The sequence below is a fragment of the Phacochoerus africanus genome, chromosome 16 (genome assembly GCF_016906955.1).
Source record: "Phacochoerus africanus isolate WHEZ1 chromosome 16, ROS_Pafr_v1, whole genome shotgun sequence".
Taxonomy (NCBI): Eukaryota; Metazoa; Chordata; class Mammalia; order Artiodactyla; family Suidae; genus Phacochoerus; species Phacochoerus africanus.
Genome location: NC_062559.1, coordinates 12,082,349 through 12,105,401, shown reverse-complemented (window position 1 = coordinate 12,105,401; position 23,053 = coordinate 12,082,349). Strand labels below are relative to the sequence as shown.

Below are 23,053 nucleotides of genomic sequence, written 5' to 3'. Positions count from 1 at the left end.
TGACTCCAGGAGCAGTTCAGATGATGAAGTGATAGACACTAAAGGCAGAGGCAGCTCCTAGGATAAGGCAATCCATCACTGCCAAACTTACCTTCCGACAAGAGGTAGGACGCAGGCTTCCAGCTGTAACATTAAAATGTAATGTTCCCACTGGGGCTCAGCATGGCACGCTTCCCTGAAGCTTCAGTTTCACTCAGTTAACTAATTATGAGAGAATGTGACATTGGGATTTACTTTTTCTACAGGAACAAATCATTCCCAGCAGGAGGGAGAAGTGGTTATTTTCGGTCTGTTTTGCTTTGTCATTAAAAAGAAATCACTCACCCAGTCGTAAATAAATTCTTGTTAGAGGGTTTTTTTTTTTTTTCCCCTCCCCTCTATCATTCTGTCAATTCACCTGAATGCGGACGACCATTTCTTTTGTTTTCTGGGGACAAGGTGGGTAATGAGCAAGAGTTGAGGGCTGCAACTGGCTCTGACCATGCACGCTACCACTCGCTGGCTGTGTGATGTTTAGGGAGTTATGTAAGTATTCTGAGCCCGTTTCCCCCACTAGACAGTGAAGAGAACACGTGTACTGTGTAGTGTGATGTGTTAAAGATGAAATAGTGTCGCTGAAACACTAGCACAGTGACTCTGCATAAGAAGCACTCAATAAACTTTAGCCGCCTTCTTTTTTTTTTTTTTTTTTTTTCCCTTTCTGTCTTTTTTAGGCCTGCATTTGCAGCATTTGAAAGTTTCCAAGCTAGGGGTCGCATCAGAGCTGCAGCTGCTGGTCTCCGCCACAGCCACAGCAATGCAGGATCTGAGCTGTGTCTGCGACCTACACCACAGCTCATGGCAACCCCAGATCCTTAACCCACTGAGCAAGGCCAGGGACCAACCCCCGTGTCCTCATGGATACTAACTGGGGTCCGTTCACCCCTGAGCCACAGCGGGAACTCCTTCAGCCTGGATTCGTAATGACTCTGAAATTCTGATGGAAATAGAGACATTCCACGTGTCATTTATGTCCTATAGCATCGACTCCCCATAACTAATGACCCCGTACATCATCAGGAACTGTCCCCTTGTCATGCAGCCTCAATTATGTATTAACCATTTTACTCCTCCTCGCCCAGATGTAAAAAGGTTTCCAATAAAACTTAATATTTAATGATGATGTTGAAAGAAACATTTTTCACACACCCGCTCCTCCCCCGAACATCTTTTTACTTGTCAAAGGCAGTATGTAATGCTGAGCAAACATCACAGCAAACACACACGTCCTCATCCACCGCCAACCGCAACAGCATCATGTTTGGGGTGCTTTTTAGCAAACTGGAAAGCAGTTTCATAAATGATTTCACATTTGAACACAGAACAACCCTGTTAGGTAGGCTGGGGAGATACAAAGAGCCCCACTTTACAGCCAAGGAAACTGAAATTAAGAGGGAACATAACAAAGCCACAGTGTTTAAGCATATCTTCAATGAAAGAGTCATCTGAGGGGTTTGGGCCTATCAGGGTGACCAGACTTTGGAAAATTGGATTTTTCTTAGGAACGAAGTCTGTTGTTGAGATAGCTAGAGTGACCTGTTATTAGCAACTGGAATAGGCTCACTGGTGGAAAGCAAACAAAAGAGAACATCAAAAGGCGCAGAACTTTATTTTCCAATTTCACAATCCACTTGCCCAATGTGCCTTGATTTTTTTTTTTATCCATAATTTTCAGAAGTCAAAAATGCTATCTTACTTCTCTTACGAGTATATTGCCATGTCACTGTTGTATACAAATGCAAGCTGGATGATAGGATATTCAAGGCTTTATGCTACCACAACAATCACAAAAACCTTAAGAATTTGTAAACCTAAGAAAAAATATTTTAAGTGCTATAAGAAAATCCTAGTGATAAAAAAAAGGATATTTTGCCGAGGATACCGAAGTACAAGAGGATAAAAATTTGGTAAATCAGCATGATTATTTTACCATGTATACTTGAATACTCTTTTGGAGGTTGCTGAATCAAACTAAAACAGACAGGTCCTAAATATTTTAAAATAATGAGAATGTAAATGCTCTCTAATTTGGATAATGTTTCTTCAACACATATGCCCATTCTTAAAAATCAATTCCGAAGTGCTATTGACACTGAGCAAGTCTTCCGGGGAGCGGTCACCTTTCAGGACTTGCCAGGACATGGACATATGCTCACTGATAGCTCGTGACCCCTTAAGAATTCCCGGTGGAGTAGAGACTTGCAATTTAGAAGCCTCACCCCCTTTATTCCAGAATGGGAAATAAGTTCTTCCCCAAAGGAAGGCACATGGACACAAAGGTCATTAGGGGAAACAGGAGTTCAAAATAAAAATGAAATACAAGTCTCCAGATTATCACCTGAACCTGAAAAAGCCCAAGGACCTCTATGTATGAAATAAGAAACCTAATCCTACCCACACCGATCAGAACAGAAGATAACGCTAAATCATTAGTAGGCGGTTGCTGCCTAATTCTGCCTTTACTCAGCCTGTACAGCATTGGCCCAATGATGTCCCACCGAAGATGAAGCCACTTCATTCTAACATTGGGAGAGAGTTAATGACACGGCAGCAGAACAGGCCTGTTTAAAAACCCCCTCTCTCGTTCCCTTTAATGTATTCAGTTAATAAACATCATTGGAATGTCAGTTTGTTGGGATCTCTATCCAAGAGCTTCTGGCTGAGCAGGGGAGACAGATGAATCAGGCATCACATTTTTAAGTTAAGTTTGAGAATGAAGAAAAAATATTTGATGCAAGGAAAAGTAGGGCAGACAGCTCTCAGGGAGGATGAGATGCTTAATGAGGCCTCAAATGTAAGGAGAAACCACACACGGCAAAAAGAAGGAGCAGCTTCTATCTGAACAGTCTGGCTAAAAGTGGGGACACACGGAAAATAAGGTGAGTTTCAGACACTAGATGTAGCCCCATATGGCTGGAGCACAGACCACGGACAGAAGGGGGAAAGGCACCAAAAGAAGCACTAAGCGGTAGAGGAAGACAAAGAGTTCATTCTCTGGGACTTTCTATTCCATGTTAAAATTCGATGTTAGCAAGATGAATACATTATTGGTCTACTGGCAAGATTCCACCCTGCAGGCAACGGGCATAGATTTTCACCACTGAACAACCAGGTTGGTGCTATCTGGGTATGCAGATACTAAGAAATAACGAAGAGAAGGAATTCCAGAGGTATGGCAGTTATGAGACAACTTTAAAGGTCCAAGCAAGACGTGGGGTGGAGGGGGCCAAGCCGGAGAAAGGGGATGGAAAGGAAAGTAGAGATGACGGAGTATGAGAAACAGAGTTGACGGCATTGAGTGACCAGGTAGAAATGGGAGGGTGAGGAGACGCACTTAAACCAGCTGTCACGTTTTAACTGGCTCCGTGGATCCTGGTGCCTTAGCTGAATGAGGGACAGTATCAAGAGGAATGCCAGCGGTGGTCTCAGAGCCCTGATTCCGCCCCTTTATAAGATTAAGGCACATTGCACACTGCATGGCGCTAGGCATGTGGCATTCCGCCACCCCCTCCCCGCACAGACCCACGGAGCTCCTTGGGGAAAATATTCTGTCACACCTCACATGATCCCTGCATACGGCGTGTCTATATAACACATCATATGATCTAACTGACCCACGGTCCACACAACAAACATTTCTGATTGACTGACTGAATAAACGTACCGTGCCCAGGTTCAATGTGCTGCAACTACCCATTTTTCCTTTGCATAAAACAGTCATCTCCAAAGGCAGATAACGCACCTCAAGGGTGTGGCAACTCAGACTACTACCAAGTAGCTTCATTTCAGACCCTGACATCCTCTGCAAATCTCAGTGTCCAATCCGGCAGAGACTTTTGGAAAGATCTACTACAAATCGCCACTTGAAAGGTGAAATCTGTGACTCAGAGAAGTTACATGACTAGCCCAAGGTCCCCTAAAATACAGGCGATCCTTGAACACCACAAGCTTGAACCACGCAGATCCACTTACGGGAGGGATTTTTTTGTTTTCAATAGTAAATACCATTGTACTACATGGACCTCAGCTGGTTGAATCTACCAGTACAGAGGGAACTGCAGATACCGAAGGGCCGACTCTTAAGTGATACACACATTGTCCACTACAGCAGAAGGGAGGGTCAGTGTCCCCACGCCCTGCGTTGTTCACGGGTTCACTGTATCTGGTGATGCAGCAGAAATCAAAGGGAATACATGACCCTTTGTAATATCTGTCGACCGAAGTAGCTGTAACAGATTTGAAGATAAGGCATGATATCAAGTGTAGCTGGTATTCTGCGCTAACAAAATACAAAGCAAACATCTCAGAGACATTTTCTTAAGTGATTTTTCCACCTGACAGTGAAATGCAAGGACCACAGCTCAACTCTGAATCCCGAATTAGTGTAAGTAAAACAGATTCTTACCGTGATCTTCTGAAGAGACTGGTGACCTAAAAGGAGATAATAAGCATGGTAAATCTTTTGTCAGTGATAGTTTTTTATAACCACAATGATCAAGAAGCATCTCATGAAAACCCCAAAATTCAGTTAAAGAGAAACTTAATATCACAGATGGCATAATCAACATCTGATTGTATGATTTACCCCAAATAGTAACTCCCAAAGCTTACCTGGATTGGGGGAGTGTGAGATGTGACTAAAATGTCAATCTGTTATCATGGTGACATAAGACTGGAACACAATTACGTCTGGATTTATCACACACACAAAACACACCTAGAGATGTGGTAACAAATGAAATGCCAGGCCTCCAGAGAAAACGTCAGGGATAGAAATAAGCCCTAGATCAAGTGTTGTCTGAAGGTAAAAAGAAATCTACTTGAGTAATAAAAAAAAAAAATGAGACAGAAGTAAAAGAAATGGCAGGCGCCCTTATCATGATGGTTTTTCGCTTCCACTCTTTGTGGAATTTCATGTTCGCATGAACATGAGGTAAATCCTCCAGGTGGTGGCCTTATGTCTGTAAATCTACAAGAATCAGGATGAGGCAAGAGTCGCTGCTGGGGGTCCCATGGAATGTGGACAAACCAATGACTTGCATATAATTTGAGGCTTCGCTCTCATTACAGTAGTTACTGCAACAGATTATTAGATCAACCACGTTCACAGTAAAAAAAAAAAAAACCCTTCTTTCTCAGCTGGTTATTCATTGGGTTACTTTGAGCAATACAGACACAACCTTGTGGATGAATACAGCTCAAGCTTGAAAGGTATAGTCTTGAGGACAAACACAGGCTTCTCTTAAGAGATACATAATTCTGTCTTCAGAGGGGTTAGTATTTTCAAGGGAAAGGCAAGACACCAAGAGAGAGGAGTTCTTTTCTCTAAACGATGGGCCTGCCAGAGCCTATAGCAGGGAGATGACCCAAGGCAAATGCCTGAGTTTGGTACTAAAGCTACCAAACTTTATGTCACTCAATTTACATACAGTCATCATATCACTGAGACACGATGACAAATGTTGGAGCAAGAATGATTCAGTGGGTACATAGCGGTTGAGGAAAATTCTAGCTACTTTGGGATTCTTGATACTTCTGTCCTTTACTGATCAGAAATACTTCTGTCCATTATGTGAACAAAGAGTACAGTATAAAGACACAGGAGGAAGGGCAAGAGAGCCGTCAACTTCCACTGGGTGGCTAGGTGTGAAATCCTGTCAACCTTCTAGGGCTCTTCAAGTAGACTTTTGGATGTGAAAACTCTAGAGGGTCCCAAGAGTGGAGAGACAATTCGCCTCTGGGGGGTGGGATTCAGGGAGCAGAAGGAAGGAACCTGACGTACTGCTGGGCCACCACTGCGGAGTCGGCTGCTCGAGAAAAGCCACTCAGCTTCCCCAGGTGAGGCTGACGCATCCTCTCCCCGCATTTCCCCGACGTCATGCTGTGCACACATTCATCTTCCCCACGAGGCTGCCAGCGCCCTGGAAACTAGGACCATGCTCTTGAGGACACAGTGGGGCTCTGATTAAAATGTATTAAATTGCGGGAGTTCCCGTTATGGCTCAGTGGAAATGAATCTGATTAGAATCCATGAGGATTAGGGCTCAGTCCCTGGCCTCTCGCTCACTGGGTTAAGGATCCAGGGTTGCCAAGATCTGTGGGGTAGGTCAGATGCAGTTGAGATCCTGAACTGCTGTGGCTGTGGTGTAGGCCAGCAGCGGTGGCTCTGATTCGACCCCGAGCCTGGGAACTTCCATATGCTGTGGGTGTGGCCCTAAAAAAAGCAAAAAAAAAAGAAGTATTAAGTTGCATTAATTTCAGCATCGCATGCTAGTATGCGGACCCAAATATATCCAGGACCTCCTCAAAAATCACCAGATTCCCCTTCAAACTACCTTCAAGTTTGCGGGCTCCCAGGTCAGCTGTGAGGGAGGGGCCTCAGGAGTGAGCCGATGCTTCAAATGAGTGACAGTGTGGACACTCTCAGAGCCGAAAGATACCCAGTTTTCCCTGGTAACAGAAACACCCACAAACAAAGGGGTGGAAGGGGCTGAGGAGAGGTGAACTATGATTGGAAGTGGAGTCTAAAGAGAAGCATATACATGGAGTTCCCATCATGGCTCAGTGGAAATGAATCTGACTAGCATCCATGCGGACTCGGGTTCCATCCCTGGCCTTGCTCAGTGGGTTAAGGATCCGGTGTTACCATGAGCTGTGGTGTAGGTCGCAGACATGGCTCGGATCCCATGTTGCTGTCGCTCTGGTGTAGGCTGGCAGCTACAGCTCTGATTCGACCCCTAGCCTCTGGGAGCCTCCATATGCCACGGGTGTGACCCTAAAAAAACAAACCAAAGAAAGAGAGAAGAAAAAAAGAAGAGAGAGAAACTTATACTTGAAGTCAGAGAATTCTTTAAGCGGCCCAGGGCATGAACAAAGAATCGGCAGCAAGGAAACATCTTCACTCCTGGCGTTTCGGGATGGGAGCTGAGCAAGAGCATGTTTGGCTGGTTCACAGTGAATCTCTCACAGAGCTACAGGAATCAAGGACCATCCATGCCGCTGGATGACTCACTGTCTCAGGTGGAAGGCTCGTGAAGAAGGGCTTTTGCTGCCTTTCTGTAAAAGCCAAGCACTAGCGTTAAACCTGAGAAATTCCAGATGGCCCCGCGGGAGCCCCAGGGGGACGCCTTCTGCGGAACATCCAGGCAGTGGGGAAGAACGACCGATTTCAGGCTCTTTCCTGAGGATTAGTCATGCTGCGTTTCTGTGCTGAACGTCTCCCACGTGCCTGGCTCTGTGGAATTTTAAGACATATGGAGTATGTCAGTCCTCACTCAGGACTTCACCTTCCACCGTAACGAGTCACTCAAGTGTACCACTGAGACCTACGCATCATCCATTATTGCTGGCAACGGGCACGGCAAGTTTTATGGAACTTAGCGCAGGCGAGAAGAAATAGCATGAAATCAGCACGACGCGCAGTTATTTTTGAAACAGAGAGGTTGAATCCCAGGAAGAGACGATCTTCAACCTGACCACAAAGAAGGGCCTGAGAGCTCACTGCCCCTCCTCCGCCTCTGGCCGAAGGACCTGCGGTTTTGTCCAGCACTGTCTTTTTCTTCTCCGCATACACTTCGTCTTGGAAAACACGTCTGCTCTCAGAATGCAGACCATCACTCTACCGGTGCTCAAAGAGCTCCAGGATTTAGAGTTCTCCTCATCACCTCTTTCCTCACCTCTAGTCGTTTCCTATGGGCTACAGATATTTATATTGATTTCTCTTTGCTTTATTTGTTTGGTATTATTTGACGCTTTTATTGCCATTCCATTCACATTTGGCAAAGTAAGACAAGGAAAACAAAAAAAAAGTCCTGCGTTTAAAAATCTTCCTCCTATTGACCTGGAATAATTATCATGCAGATTTGAATCTCTCCACTTATGTTGATTCAAACCTGAATGCTAATTATTATGAGACCCTATTAAGTACCAGGCCCTTGTGCCAAGCGATGCAAATTTTATTTTATTTTTTTTTTAATTTTTTTTTTTTTGTCTTCCTGTCTTTTCCAGGGCCATGCTCGTGGCATATGGAGGGTCCCAGGCCAGGGGTCCAATCGGAGCTGTAGCCGCCAGCCTACACCAGAGCCACAGCAATGCTAGATCCGAGCCATGTCTGCAACCCACACCACAGTTCACAGTAACACCGGATCCTTAACCCACTGAGCAAGGCCAGGGATTGAACCCACACCCTCATGGTTCCTCATTGGATTTGTTAACCACTGAGTCACAACAGGAACTCCGATGCAGATTTTAAAAAGTAACAAGATATCAATTTCAAGGAACTTATAACCTAGTGGAAGAGAAACTATGTAAACAAATGATTATAATATAGTGGGAAAAGTGCAATGATCAAGAGAGGCATAAAGCCATAGCACAGAAGAAAGATAGACCAATTTTCTTCCCCAAAAAGGTGAAAAAAAAAAGTCTTCAAAAGGCAAGAGCCATCTGAGCTGGGCTTTGAAAGATAAGTAGATGCTTATTAGGTAAGCAAGAAAAAAGAATTCCAGGTAGAAGCAACAGGTCTAGGAAAAAGGTCATAGAGAGGAACCTTCATCACACGTTATCAGATATACAAGCAACTCAGCGTTTCCCAAAGGTGAAAGACAAATGAACATCAGGACTAGAGGCATAAGAGGGAGGGGCCACTTCATAGGGGGAGTGAGGGGCCACCTTGAGCACTTGTAATTGACCTTCTAAGCTATGCAGAGAAGTCACACAGTCTCATTTGCTCTGTTGATGGGGCGGCTGTGGACGGTAGAGTATGAAACAGCAAGAACAAAGGCGGAAGACAAGCTGCAGACTGTTATCCCCAAACTCCTCCATCAGTACCTCTGCTCTTCAATTCTTCTTGAAATTCATGAAAAACAGCAGGGAGAATGAGACACCGAAAAGGAAACATCATCTTTGGCTAAAACTAGATGATGTCCATGCACTGAAGTATCCTAAATGAAGAAGAGCTACGAAGGGTAGTAACACAGGACCAGATTTCAGGGAGACAGAGAGTGTTTTGATCTTGAGGAGACACAAGCTCTGTCATGTACCACAAAACCGCTGACAGAAAGCCCTCTGCCCTGAGCCATTCAGTAGCAGAATCAAACTCTGGAGAACAGCGCTGCTAAGAAAGAGTATGAAGACAACAGACCCAAAGTCAAGCTTCCAGAAACACATCAACCCACTATCCCTAATTATCCATCCCACTAGCAGTTCCAAAAACAACTCTCATAAGGCAAATACGAGTAATGAATAAAAAGGAACCAGCATGCTACCTACACAAAAATACTCCAAGAAGTGAGCAGAATAAGGATCTCCTAACAAAGCAGTAAAAAGATGATGACATGAAACAGGTAAAAATTGCTAACAGATCTCCCTGAAACTGAGAAATGGATAAAGGGACGGAAGAGAGGAAGGAGAGGCAAGGGCAGGAAATACAGTCTCTGTGAACAGAAACTTACGGAAGAAACCCAATGATTTTAAAACACAGTTACAACAGCAGAGGAAAAGAACAAGGGTTTGCCTCGATCTTTGAACTCTTTTAAGTTACAGGAAAAAAACAAAAACAAAAACCTGTGGGCTTTCTCTCTGCGTCACCACTGCAGTGGGAGAAAAAAGGATTAAGAGGAAATGAATAACAATTAAAAAATATGTTAGGAAAGAATCCTTTCATTTATTCATCCTTTTCAGTATCTGCTTTGTGGAAGTGTTTTGCTTTTTAGCCACTTTGATTCACCTTTCAATGAATTTTAATCTGAAGATTTCCTGGTAAAAGTCCCCTTGCCAACGTTAACCTTGCTTAATCAAGTATTCAACTTTCCTTTCCTTATAAATGAAGACAAGACTTTCCAAGCTAGGGGACATGTGGGAACTTGAAATTGAGGAAAGGTCCAAGAAAACTAGACACCCTTTTTAAATGGGGACTTACATAATTTAACGGGTAAAATATTTTTTAAACCTACTTTTATACTGAAATTGGCACAGCCATATAATGGATTCCCAAAGAAAGCAAATGCGGCTTGAATTCTTAAAGTAATCGAGTTTGGAAAAAAAATATTTGAGATAGTCAGCTTGAGGGAGTTCCCGTCGTGGCTCCGAGGAAACACATCTGACTAGCATCCATGAAGACACAATTTTGATCCCTAGCCTAGCTCTGTGGGTTAAGGATCTGGTGTTGCTGTGGCTGTGGTAGAGGCCAGAGGCTACAGCTCTGATTATACCCATAGCCTGGGAACTTCCACATGCTGCGGGTGTTGCCCTAAAAAAAAAAAAAAAAACAGAAAAAGATGGTCAGCTTCAGTCATTGTCTCCAAGGTTCCCAAGGGGGTGCTTCCAAGGAAAAGACACACTATGACATGATCTGCTTGCATACAGCTATCACATCTCGGAATGAACGATTGTATAAGATTAATGTATGCAGATATCCAAAGGCTGAGGCTACTGAACTGGCTGTCACTGCTTCTGGACCTTGTCACCACGAAGACACAAGGAGTCTCCAAGAAACTCAAAGGTGCATAGATTGCCTTCTATCAGCAAGTTTCCCTTCAAGGCCTTAATCTTTCAAGTAGATCAATCCCAAGGCTTAAAGGACACTTGGGGACTGCCAGCCTCAGAATGCATAAGAGCAAAAGCGTCATGGGTATGAAAGCCAATGTCTTTATGAAGCATTGCCTTCACTACTTGTGATGTTTTATTGTTTTTAATCAGTGAACCTAGAGCTGATATGATGGGCCATTGTGCTGAATTCAGCCTTTACGATGGGGTGAAATGCTCTGCGATACATTTTGGATGCAGGCATTGGCATCCTCCATGAAACTGTATCTTTTTACCACTATTATTATTTGAGGAACACTGCCCTGACTCTGCTTTTTCAAAGCCTCTATAAATATTCACTATTTTTCTTCGTCTCTTCTTTTTGATTTGATATCATCCAAGGCTCTCCTACATGGCCCTTCTTTGGAATAGCTGTATCATGTCCTTCCTGCCAGAGAGAGAAGTCAATAGACTATCCATTTTATAGACTCTTTCCTGAAGACAGAGTCAATGAAGACTGGGGACCCAGCTACTAGGTGGGTCTGTTCCTTTTCGGAGAGAATCATCCACAAATGAACACTGATCTCCCTTCCCAGCATCTCCAACACATATACCCTCTGCCTAGCTTTTCTTTTTTCATTTTTTTTTTTTTAGGACTGCACTCACAGCATATGGAAGTTCCCAAGCTAGGGGCTGTATTGGAGCTTGTGGCCTACACAGCAATGCTAGATCTGAGCCACGTCTGCAGCCTACACCACAGCTCACAGCAACACCGGATCCTTAACCCACTGAGCGAAGCCAGGGATGGAACCCATGTCTTCATGGATCCTAGTTGGGTTCGTTACCACTGAGTCATGACAGGAACTCCAATGCTTAGAATTTCGGAACCACCACCCAGAAGGGAGCTGGTCAACAGAGGAGGTCACCACAGAGAGGTGAGGATGGAATAAAATATAGAACAGGTGTAAGAGGAACCTGACTAGGCACAAAAGCAGAGATGCATATTCTGAAAATACTTAGCCATGGAGTATTTCTATAAATAGACTGTGGTGGGGGAGAGGCGCTCTGAGCTATTCATACCCACTCCCAGGCCTGGCTGGAGGAGCTCAGACCCCTTCATTCCCTAGTCACCATCATGGAATTAGAATAGAAAACACAGGAGAGACAGTAGGTTCGTCTAGAAGCTATGCTGCCTCTAGACTCTGCCGGGGGCACTGCAAATAAACCATTCATTGCCTGGCAGCCAAGTCTTCATGAACAAGGCAGTCTATGACAATGCACTGAAAGCAAGTCTCTCTGTGTATATTTCACCAATTCTCCTTTCCAGGTCTGTCTTTCCTTTTTACCCGCTAGCTTCTGGGATGGGGCCCACGGCAAAGACAGTGTTCTCCATAAGCACAGAGATTGCCCGTCCTACTCGGGGAAAGACAGACGAGTGTCTGGTTTCTAGCTTCATGGTCACTCCCAATGTCCTTTCCCTCTCTCCTCTGTCTTCCTACTTTATTTCTTCTCCCTCCCCTGATCACAGCCCTGGAAGATCCCTGGACTTAGCTCATCCACCTCTCACACATGGGTGAAATCCACTATCTCTGTAAGTGATCAGCTCCCCCATCATGTGCTGATAGGCCCGTCCCTACTGAAGAACATCAAGAATATTCAGGCCTGGACAAGGCTCCCTGGGTGGACCTCGGTCTCCTGCCTGGACCCTTACTGCCACTGGACCCTTACTGCCTGGACCCTTACTGCCACTTGGGCCATTTCTCGAGAAATGGCCCAAGTGGAAACCGATTTCCCAGCTGGACATGCCTTCCAGGTACCGTTTGAGAGTCCCCACACCACGGAGGCAGAAGCACCATCTTTTCTTTTCTTTTCTTTTTTACCTGGGAGTGAAGAGGCCACACAGTTCAATTTATTTCCTGAAACAGCAGATGGACAAATAACTTTCATTTAAATCAAGCCAGCCAAGGGATGACTGACCGGGGTCTGAAAGCAGGGCTGTAGGTTATCATCCTGGGCCAGAGCTTTCTCCCCGGAGCTGGCCTCCAGGAAGCATCCTGCCCAGGGACTGCTATGACCAGCCCATGACATCCTTTTGCGGGAGCCACAGTGAGATCACAGATCTAGGTAACACCTTCACCGCCATCACTCCAGCCCCCAAGCATCCCTAACGAGGTAAAACAGAACCAGAAATCCCTCAGCACTGAGCATCTCCACCAATGATACAATCCTCCCTTTGTTTGCTTTTGCTCCCTCTAATTATGAATATTGCTATTAAGACAATGAACAAAGCACATGCAGTAAAAGAGAGAGCAGGCGAGAGTGAGAGCGAGAGAGATGAAAGTTACAGCAACCACACAAAGTGGCATTGAAATGAGAGAAAGACAAACGCATTCTCTATTCAAGTGGCCACAAACCCATTCAGGGAATGCCAAACAGCCTCAAAGGTAACATTCACCACCAACAGAGGGGAGGAGGGCAGAAGGAGCAAAATCACAGAGGGGGGAGAAGAGATGGGTATTTGTGTAGAGGTAAGGAAATAAGTCCCAAAACTCAAGTGATAAAGGCAAAGGCTGTTTGGGAGCTCCTTGTTTGATATAAATTCCCTCTAAATCTGTTCATGCTCATCATGTCCTATTCTTGAAGACTCTGCTATTTAAGTAGGTATCTGATGACCCCCATGGGAGCTGTACCTGAAGTTCCTCTGTGTTTTTTAAATTAAGTTCTGGTGTTTACTTATATTCGATGTTTCAAAAACACCGCTGTTTTCCCACTAGCTTGTATAATTTGATTTTCCCTGTACCCCCTCCTTGTTCAATCTGCAGAGGAGGAAGCCCCTATACACCCTTTGCGCTTGAAATTGTACTGCCACCTACTGTTCATCTATAAGAACTGCAACAAAAGAGGGCAAGGCGTTTCTTCCTAATCCTTGGGTGGAGATGAAGCGAAATGGGCTAAAGTGGGCAGTGGATAGAAGAAACAGATTTTTAAAACAGAAGGATGAGGTGGAAGAAAGTATATACTGTTCAGGTTCATTCAACAAGAAAACTTAATCATGACGCTTTTTATTGTGTAAAACATGAACACTCTTGGGAAATACTTGAGCATTTTAAAGATGTTAAAAAAATTGTACATCAGGCATAGTACAATCATGAAGAGAAAAAAGATGCGATATTTCATATTACAAATTGGTCTCTGAAATACAGTTGCCTGCCTAAGTGCTAAAAAAGGGATTAAAGGAAGAGAAAAGTCATGTTATTCTAAAATCTGACCAAGGGAGATATATGCCTGCAGAGAGCTGGTAGGGTATCTTTTAGAGAGAGCTTCTGGCTTTATCCTAATGATGCTTGAGCTCTGGCCAACAACTCCTGCTGAGACACCATCTATCTGGAGTTCTGTGAATGTGGACTTTTTTTTAAAGCATCAATTGAAACACGAAGCTCTAAATTGTGAAGCCAAATCACAGGAGTGCTACGTTCAGTATTAACACAAGAAACTTACACAAAAGGTCATCTCACATATTACATGATTCAGGATTGGCAATATCTACCTTATGGGGCCAAGGTAATTGAGCAAGGGCTTACCCACAGCTAATTACTTTTATGAAATGCAATAAGGATTTCTGAATCCAGCTTTAGAAAATGGAAGGAAGAAAGAAACAGGTGGAATTGGGAGCTGCTCTGGCACTTCTTCTTCTTCTTCTTTTTTTTTTTTTTTTTTTGGTCTTTTTAGGGCCACACTGGTTAGCATATGGAGGGTCTCAGGCTAAGGGTCGAATCATAGCTGTAGCCGCTGGTCTATACCACAGCCACAGCAATGCCAGATCCTAGCTGTGTCTGCAACCTACACCGTAGCTCATGGCAACGTGCTCTGGCACTTCTGAAGATAACTGTAATATATTCCATAAGTTTTCCTATCAACACCTCCTTCACTTCTTAAAAGAGGGAATTCACATATAAGACACCTGCAAGGGAAACAAAACCTGAAAAAAACCTGTGTTTCTCTCTTCCCAACTTTCTGTGTCTAAGGATAGGGAAATTTCTAAGTAATCTAATATGAACAACCCAAAACAGTAAAGGAGAGCTATGAGAAAATGATACATTTATACAAAAAAAAATGGTAATAATTATGGTAATACAGACAAGAAGTAGAAATGGGCTCCACAGACTCTATGAGAATAAGTCAATCAAGTCAACGTTTTAATATTAAACACTCTTATATGCTAACTCCAGTCCAGTAGTTGTGGAGGATACTAAATGTATAGCAGTCCATCCCCCATCAGCGAGATTCTAAGGGGGCTGTGGAGTGAGCCTACCGTTAGAGAGAGTACTGGAGAAAATCACAGTGTCTGCCACTGTAGTTGCTCTTATGCTTGGCGATCAGCACAGAGCCAGAAAATTTATGAAAAGGGAAAACGTGGTCCGAGTTCCCTTAATTCCAGGAAGTAATTTCTCTACATTGTAGAGAACTTTCTTGTCTTGGTCTCCTAAGGGTTGTGGGTTCAAAAGTCCCTAGAGGTTCCGGAGAGAAGTTCCACGCTCCATATACCCCCTCCCTCATTTCCAGTGGGGATAAGCGCATCCGTCCCTTTCATATCCCTGACCCCACACCTGAGCACGCCAGGCAATTACCGGTGAATATACCTCCAACCTGAGATTACCAGGCAAATATTTTTGGAGGGATTTCAAAACTATCATTCATTCTTTAAACCAATTAATCAAACTGTTCATCTAAGGCAAATGCACTGGAAAAAAAAAAAAAAACCAGAGTTTGCGTGGGAGTTTGAGTTTGAGAAAGCAGCAAGAGGACGGGAGGGTTATTTTGGAGGTAAGTGACTAGAGACATTGTCAGGAGGCTGCTAAAACCTTGAAACGGACTTTTGAACATGGAACAAAAGAAGAAGTCAGGTGAATGGAAAGAGGACACAGGGGCAGGCCACAGAGCTCACTTCCTCTCCCCCGCACAGCCTCATCGGTGTGCCTTGAAAGCTCTGCCCTCTCTGTGGAGGTGAGGAGGAGGGCAAGAGGCTAGATAGCAGTGAACTTATTTCCCAGGGGCCTTGTGAGCAATGAGAGGGGGTGAGGGCAGCCTTTGAAGGGTTACTTCTAAGAGCAGTGGTCAAGAGAGAGGACTTACACACAGAAACATTCCATGTCACAGGCAGATGTTCCAGTCACAGTCAGAAGGGCCTCTTCTCTGACTGTGAGAGTTAAAAACAGATACGTAGCTCAGATCCTGATAGGCATCCTTACTGATAAAGCGACAGTCTGTAGGAAACAGCAGTGGCCCCACCTTCCCCTCCATGGTCAAAACCTCCACGGAAGCCCAGTGACAAGGCACGTGTCAAGGACCAGCTCCCACAGGGTGGGATCCTCTAAGAGTGACGTGACAGAAGACTTAACTTTGCATACTTTCCCCCTTTCGGAAAGGAAGGAAAAGCCCTTGTTAGAGCCCGCAGAAATTGTGGGCACGTTCCTAATGGCAGGGACATTTGCCCAACAGTCCTAGGGGATGGTTCTTAACTAAATTATAATTCTAATGCTTAAAAAAACTAAGCCCTTAACATTTCGTAGAACTAACATCTATCTATGCCAACTTTTTCTAGTTGAAGCCCATCCAGTACACCTTATATCCCTACTCTGTTTACCAAACTGATTAGATTGCAGGGTCAAGCCCTCAAGCAAGATCCAGCAACAGTTTCAGGGAACAGAGGACCAACTGCACAAAAACATGTTGCCTTGTGACCATGCACCAGCACGGCACAGCTCCCAGAGGACCCGAGATGGAGAAATAAAAGGTGGTCCCTTGTGTGCCCAAGTCCAACTACCCACTTCTAGCATAGCCACTGACAACAAAAACTCCCATTCCTACTGGCAGACTCCCTCTAACTCCCTGAGAGCAGAGGAGATGAAGTTATTTTCCCAATTTTAAAATGGTGCCTAAGTGATTTTGTCACAAAAGACTCTTGTTACCTTCCTAACTGCTTTCCTTAATGCCCTAAGGCAGAGCATGCTGGAAGGAAAGAGAAATCTCCTCTGTATTGTTTCTAAAGAAGATTCAGTAATTCCCTGAGAGGCTCTTTCCACTGCTCTCTGCCTATTAGGAAACTCAAGAAAAGTGCTTTTCTGCTCAAATTGCCCTCAGACTTCCTAATGCTCTGGCTTTGCCTTGCCTTCTTTAGTTGGAAACCTGAGAATTCTGTTCCACCCATAAAATTTTGATGGTTATGGTTCCCCACATGCCTAGTTTCTTCCCTTCCATCCAAAACCTCTTCAAGGACCAAACTTCACTAACATAACCAACATAATATGACATGGAGGTAGGACATGGAGACATGCTGACATCTCACTACAGGCTTCTAGAAACACCACGTCCTCCCTGACCTACCCTCTCACTGTGCTTATCAACAGTGCCTACAACTGCTTATATCCACCTTTTACTTTCTGATTTATAAAAAAGCACCATGTCTCCGAGTCATGGAGTCAGGGCATGTTTATTATGTTATAATGTTAATTCCCTGGATTAAACTGAGGAATAATTATAGAAAGGACAGCAAAATTTCTTATGAAGTATTTTGCAGAGCTTCATTATGTGCTTGGCGAAATAGGATAACAACTGGAGGTGAGGCAAGGAGAAAAAGAAGGAGAGGGGAAGATACATGTCAGCTAAATTGCAGATTTTTCCAGCTTGAGTGATCAGCAAGGGAGAGCAAGATTGAAAGCAGCCAAAGCTAAGTAGGGGCGGGACCCGACTATCTTAGTGAAGCAGATGCAAGGGACCATCTCTATCCTGACAGCATGATTTCGTCTCTAAGATAAATTCCAGAAAAACCTGCATCCTCCTAAGAAGATTAATTTTCCCTCTTATCTGATTGTGATGCTCGAGGGCTATTTCCACCACCAAAATCACTGCCCAAAAGTCTGTCTTCCTGTTGAGAGCCTGAAGCTTTGACAATAAGCACAACTATCCTTTTTATTGGCATGGGACTATCACCTAATGTTTCAGGAAGAAATTGGGTAAAGGAAATAGCTGAAGGCAAGAGAGGCATGAAGCTAGTACTCCTAAGGTCAGCCCAGAACTTCTGTGTTTTGGGAAGAGAAGGGCTATGTTCTTGAAAAGGTGGTTCAGAATTGGAGACTGCACTAAAAAGTCCATTTTTTTTTCAGTTTAAGGTATTATTAGGTCTTTTGGATATCCCTAAATAACCTGCCAGTTGTATAAACTTCCTCAGGTACACATTAGGTAGAGTGGAGGGATGTGAAAACAGTCGTGGAGTTCATTCAGTTATTCGAGAGGTATTGCTGGGGATAGAATGATGAAAAGCAGCTATTTATCTGTTCATGGGAAAAAGCTAAAGAAAATAATCATAGAGCCCTTAAAAAACCTATTTTTCTCCCTTAGAGGCACACATTTCCATTAATCTTTAAACACTCATCTTTTTCCTATAAAAATAAAAAGGTACAGTCTGGAGGAAGCAGAAAATTCCTTTTCCTCTTCTTTCCAGAGCACTCTATGTATAGATCCATCATAACATTTATCAGAGGAAACTATAATAACTGGTTTACGTAATATTTCCCCTTTGAGTAAAGGTTCCTCAAAGATAATTTCTCCTTTAGTTTTGTATCATCAATGCCTAGGTATATATATTGCTACCTGGAAGGTGCTCTTCTCTGTATTTTCTCAATAAGTAAATGACTAATTGAATAGTTTGACACAGTTCTTAGAATTCCAATGAAATCATAAATCATACCTGATCTATTAAAGTTCAATTTTTGATAACACTGTCTCTTGTCAGAGATATAAATGCTCTACTGATCATAAAAATCCATCAACCCTGCTTAGCTAAGCAAGTAACAGGTATCTGAGTACACAGATGTCTTGGGTGGTTGCCCACACTGTCTCGCTCCTCAGTCTCTTAGTCTGGTGGCAAGATAGTTTATTTCTACCTCTATGACCTATATGAGCGCTTTCGAGCTCAGGACTTGAAGATACTAAGAAAAAGTACCACTCCTTCAGTTAATTTTAGGGGTTTTGCATAAACCACAAAATGTAAGAACTAGAAAAGATTACTTTAATTCATAAAGAATACCTCCCAGTCCCTTTACCTGTTTTTCTCTTAACCCAACTGACTCAGAGGTAAGCCTGTCCTCTTCTCAAAGATAACTTGGAAAGAACATTCCAGTTTTTTCTCAATGCCTACTTTTTTTTTTTTTTAATCTCATAGATTCTAAAGTTGGGAAAAGTCCAAGAACCAGACAAAGACACTACCAAAAAAGAAAATTATAGGCCAATATCTTGATGAATGTAGACACAAAAATTCTCAACAAAATTTTAGCCAACCAAATCCAACAACATATAAAAAAGATCATACACCACGACCAAGTGGGATTCATCCCAGGTTCACAAGAATGGTTCAACATATGCAAATCAATCAACATCATACACCACATTAACAAAAGAAAAGTCAAAAACCACATGATCATCTCAATAGATGCAGAAAAAGCATTTGACAAAGCCCAACATCCATTCATGATAAAAATCTTTATCAAAGTGGGTATAGAGGGAACATACCTTAACATAATAAACGCCATTTATGACAAACCCACAGCGAATATAATACTCAGTGGAGAAAAGCTGAAAGGCTTCCCACTAAAATCTGGAACAAGACAAGGATGTCCACTCTCACCACTGTTATTCAACATAGTATTGAAAGTCTTAGTCACAGCAATCAGACAAACAAAAGAAATATAAGGTATCCAAACTCGAAATGAAGAGGTAACACTGTCACTCTATGCAGATGACATGATACTATAAATAGAAAACCCTAAGGACTCAACCCCAAAACTCCTCCAACTGATCAACAAATTCAGCAAAGTAGCAGGATATAAGATTAACATTCAGAAATCAGGCGCATTTCTGTATACTAACAATGAAATATTAGAAAAGGAATACAAAAATACCAATACCTTTTAAAATTGCACCCCCAAAAATCAAATACCTGGGAATAAACCTGACCAAGGAGGTGAAAGACTTATATGCTGAGAACTATAAAACATTCAAGGAACTGGAAAGATATTCCATGCTCCTGGGTTGGAAAAATTAATATCATAAGGATGCCATACTGCCCAAAGCAATCTACACATTCAATGTAATCCCTATCAAATTACCCGTGACATTTTTCACAGAACTAAAACAAACAATCCAAACACTTATATGGAACCACAAAAGAACCAGAATTGCCAAAGCAATCCTGAGGAACAAAAACCAAGTAGGAGGCATAACTCTCCCAGACTTCAGGCAATATTACAAAGCCAGAGTCATCCAGACAGTGTGGTACTGAAACCAAAACAGACATAGAGACCAATGGAACAGAATAATAACCCAGAAATAAACCAAGACACCAATTAACCTTCAACCAAGGAGGCAGGAATATAAAATAGGAAAAAGACAGTCTTTTCAGCAAGTGGTGCTGGGAAACCTGGACAGCTGCATGTAAATCAATGCCACTGGAACACACCCTCATGCCATGCACAAAAATAAACTCAAAACGGCTTAAAGACTTAAACATAAGACAAGACACCATGAAACTCCTAGAAGAGAACATAAGCAAAACATTCTCTGACATCAACCTTAGAAAGGTTTTCTCAGGTCAGTCTCCCAAAGCAACAGAAATAAAAGCATAAATAAACCAATGGGACCTAATCAAACTGACAAAATTTCACACGGCAAAGGAAACCATAAAAAAAAAAAAAAGACAACTTAAAGAATGGGAGAAAATAGTTTCAAATGATGCAACTGACGAGGGCTTAATCTCTAAAATACACAAACAACTTATACAACTCAACAGCAAAAAAGCCAAGAACCTGATGGAAACATGGGCAAAAGACCTGAATAGACATTTCTCCAAGAAAGATATACTCATGGCCAACAAGCACATGAAAAAAATGCTCAACATCCCTGATTATTAGAGAAATGCAAATCAAAACTTCTATGAGGTACCACCTCACACCAGTCAAAACGGCCATCATTAATAAGTCCACAAATAACAAATGCTGGAGAGGGTATGGAGAAAAGGGAACCCTCCTGCACTGTTGGTGGGAATGTAAACTGGTACAACCACTATGGGAAACAGCATGGTGTTATCTTAGAAAACTAAATATAGAACTACCACATTACCCAGCAATCCCACTCTTGGGCATGTATCCGGACAAAACTTTCCTTGAAAAAGACACATGCACCTGCATGTTCATTGCAGCACTATTCACAATAACCAAGACATCGAAAAAACCTAAATATCCATCAACAGATGAATGGATTAAGAAGATGTGTTATATATACACAATGGAATACTACTCAGCCACAAAAAATAACAAAGTAATGCCATTTGCAGCAACATGGATGGAAGTAGATACTCTCATACTAAGTGAAGTAAGTCAGAAGAGAAAGACAAATACCATATGATATCACTTGTATCTGGAATCCAATATACGGCACAAATGAACCTTTCCACAGAAAAGACACTAAAGGACTTGGATAATAGACTTTGGTTGCCTAGTGGGAGGGGGAGGGAGTGGGATAACCGGGAATTTGAGGTTAAGAGATGCAAATTATTGCCTTTGGAATGGATAAGCAATGAGATCCTGCTGTATAGCACTGGGAACTATATGTAGTCACTTATGATGGAGCATAATAATGTGAGAAAAAGAATGTATGTATGTATGTGTGACTGGGTCACCTTGCTGTAGAGGAGAAAAATGACCAAATACTGTAAATCAGCTATGATGGAAAAAAATAAAAATCATTAAAAAAAAAATTGGAAATAGTCTTTCTTAGGACTCAAACAGATTCTGTCTGCTAAAATTTTAGTTAATTAATTCCTTATGAATCTTCTGCTAAAAGGAAATATGCCTTATTATGAATTGTGGTGGTACAATTAATGATGAGAGTGAATGCATTTCTAGAAACATGTTATTTTAGTAGCACTTTCTTAAGACACTGAAAACATTTTTTTAAATTAAAGACAAATTCATTATGGTCCTGGCTATAACAATATGAATCAACCATCAACCAGTTTATTTTAAAATTGGTTCTTAAGGATTGTTTTTTACTATGTTCATAGGATTTGAAAATCCTATATGTATTGTATTTCCTTCTTCCAAATTACAGTCTCCTCCAGAGGATCTGTATATAGGCAGACAATAAACATACCTATACATACACACTCTCACACACATATACACACACATAGGTGGAATATCTCAGCCCATCACCTAAAGTTCCAAAAAGAAAATGACTAAAGTAAATAGCTGAAGACAAAGGAATAAAGCATATATACACAAACGCACATGTATTATATACAAATATACACACACAATTTTATATATGTGTGTGTATATGTTTGTATATACATGTGTGTGTATATGTTTTTATTTTATTTTAATTTTGGCCCATACCCATGAATTCCAAATCCACAAATTCAACCAATTATGAATCATATACTAGGTTTCTGATCCACAGAATCGGTGGTTGCAGATCTGCAGATACAGAGGGCTGACGATGGGACTTGAGCATCCATGGATTTTGGTCCTAGAACCAATTCTCCATGGATATTAAGGGACAACTCTAAAAATCTTTCTCTAAAAATTGTATCTAAATGGAATTTTAAATATACATGTAACCAGTTCCAGTAATAAAAGAAATCTAATTCATTCTGTTTGTTCGTTTCATCTGCTCTCCTTGAAGAGGGAGGCTGATGAATCACAGAAGCTAAAGTTAAAAGGAGGAGAAAACCCTGAGGGGCCCCCGCGCCTCCATGGGGTGGTAGGTTGGGTCAGTAAGAGTTTGGAGGGGAAAGGGTCTCTTGAGCAGATGCTGACAGGGTGCCACAGAGGAAGAATGACCCGGGAAAGCATTGTGGTTGCATTTCTTTCTGTCTCCCATATTTGTCTTTTAAAATTAATCTTCTCAGAATTTTGTCTCTTGTTTACGTTTTGAAAGATTTTTAAAAAATTTATTCTGGGTTAATCATTTGTCTATTTTATTTTCCTTGTCATTGATTTCTATCTTTATTATTTCTCTTCTCTCTGGTATGTTTTCTCTTCTAGGACTCCTTTTCCAGTTTATCAAACTGAATGCTTTATTTGTAAGCAATAATTTCTCTCTTGATAAATGATTTAGAGTCATAAATCATTCTGTGAATACCACTTCAGTGGATTCCTGCACATTCTGATAAATAGTATTTTTTAAGTTTTATGAATTTAAAATTTTATTTTTGATTTATAGAGTGGGTTATTGAACATGGTGGACAGCATGTTAAAACTGAACTTTTCCTCTCTCCAAGTTGACTGGAACTTTGAAGCTGAAAGAGATAGATGCCAACTGTACCTAGAACATTACAATAATTCTTCGTACTGATTCTTAAATGTTCCTAACGGGAAAGTAAATTGTATAATATTGAATGAAGTTGAAACTACATAAACACCCTATGTCACAGATG

The 23,053-nt window shown here is 42.1% G+C and overlaps 1 protein-coding gene across 2 annotated transcripts in view; it reads right to left on the bottom strand.

Annotated features, from left to right (window-relative positions):
• The window catches only part of DGKI (diacylglycerol kinase iota), a 471,782-nt gene that overhangs the window by 50,259 nt on the left and 398,470 nt on the right, over positions 1-23,053 (bottom strand). For both annotated transcript variants that reach the window (XM_047763504.1, XM_047763505.1), the window contains exon 28: positions 4,445-4,470. In XM_047763504.1, the coding sequence (XP_047619460.1) occupies positions 4,445-4,470 (26 nt within the window). The remainder of the gene's footprint in view (positions 1-4,444; positions 4,471-23,053) is intronic.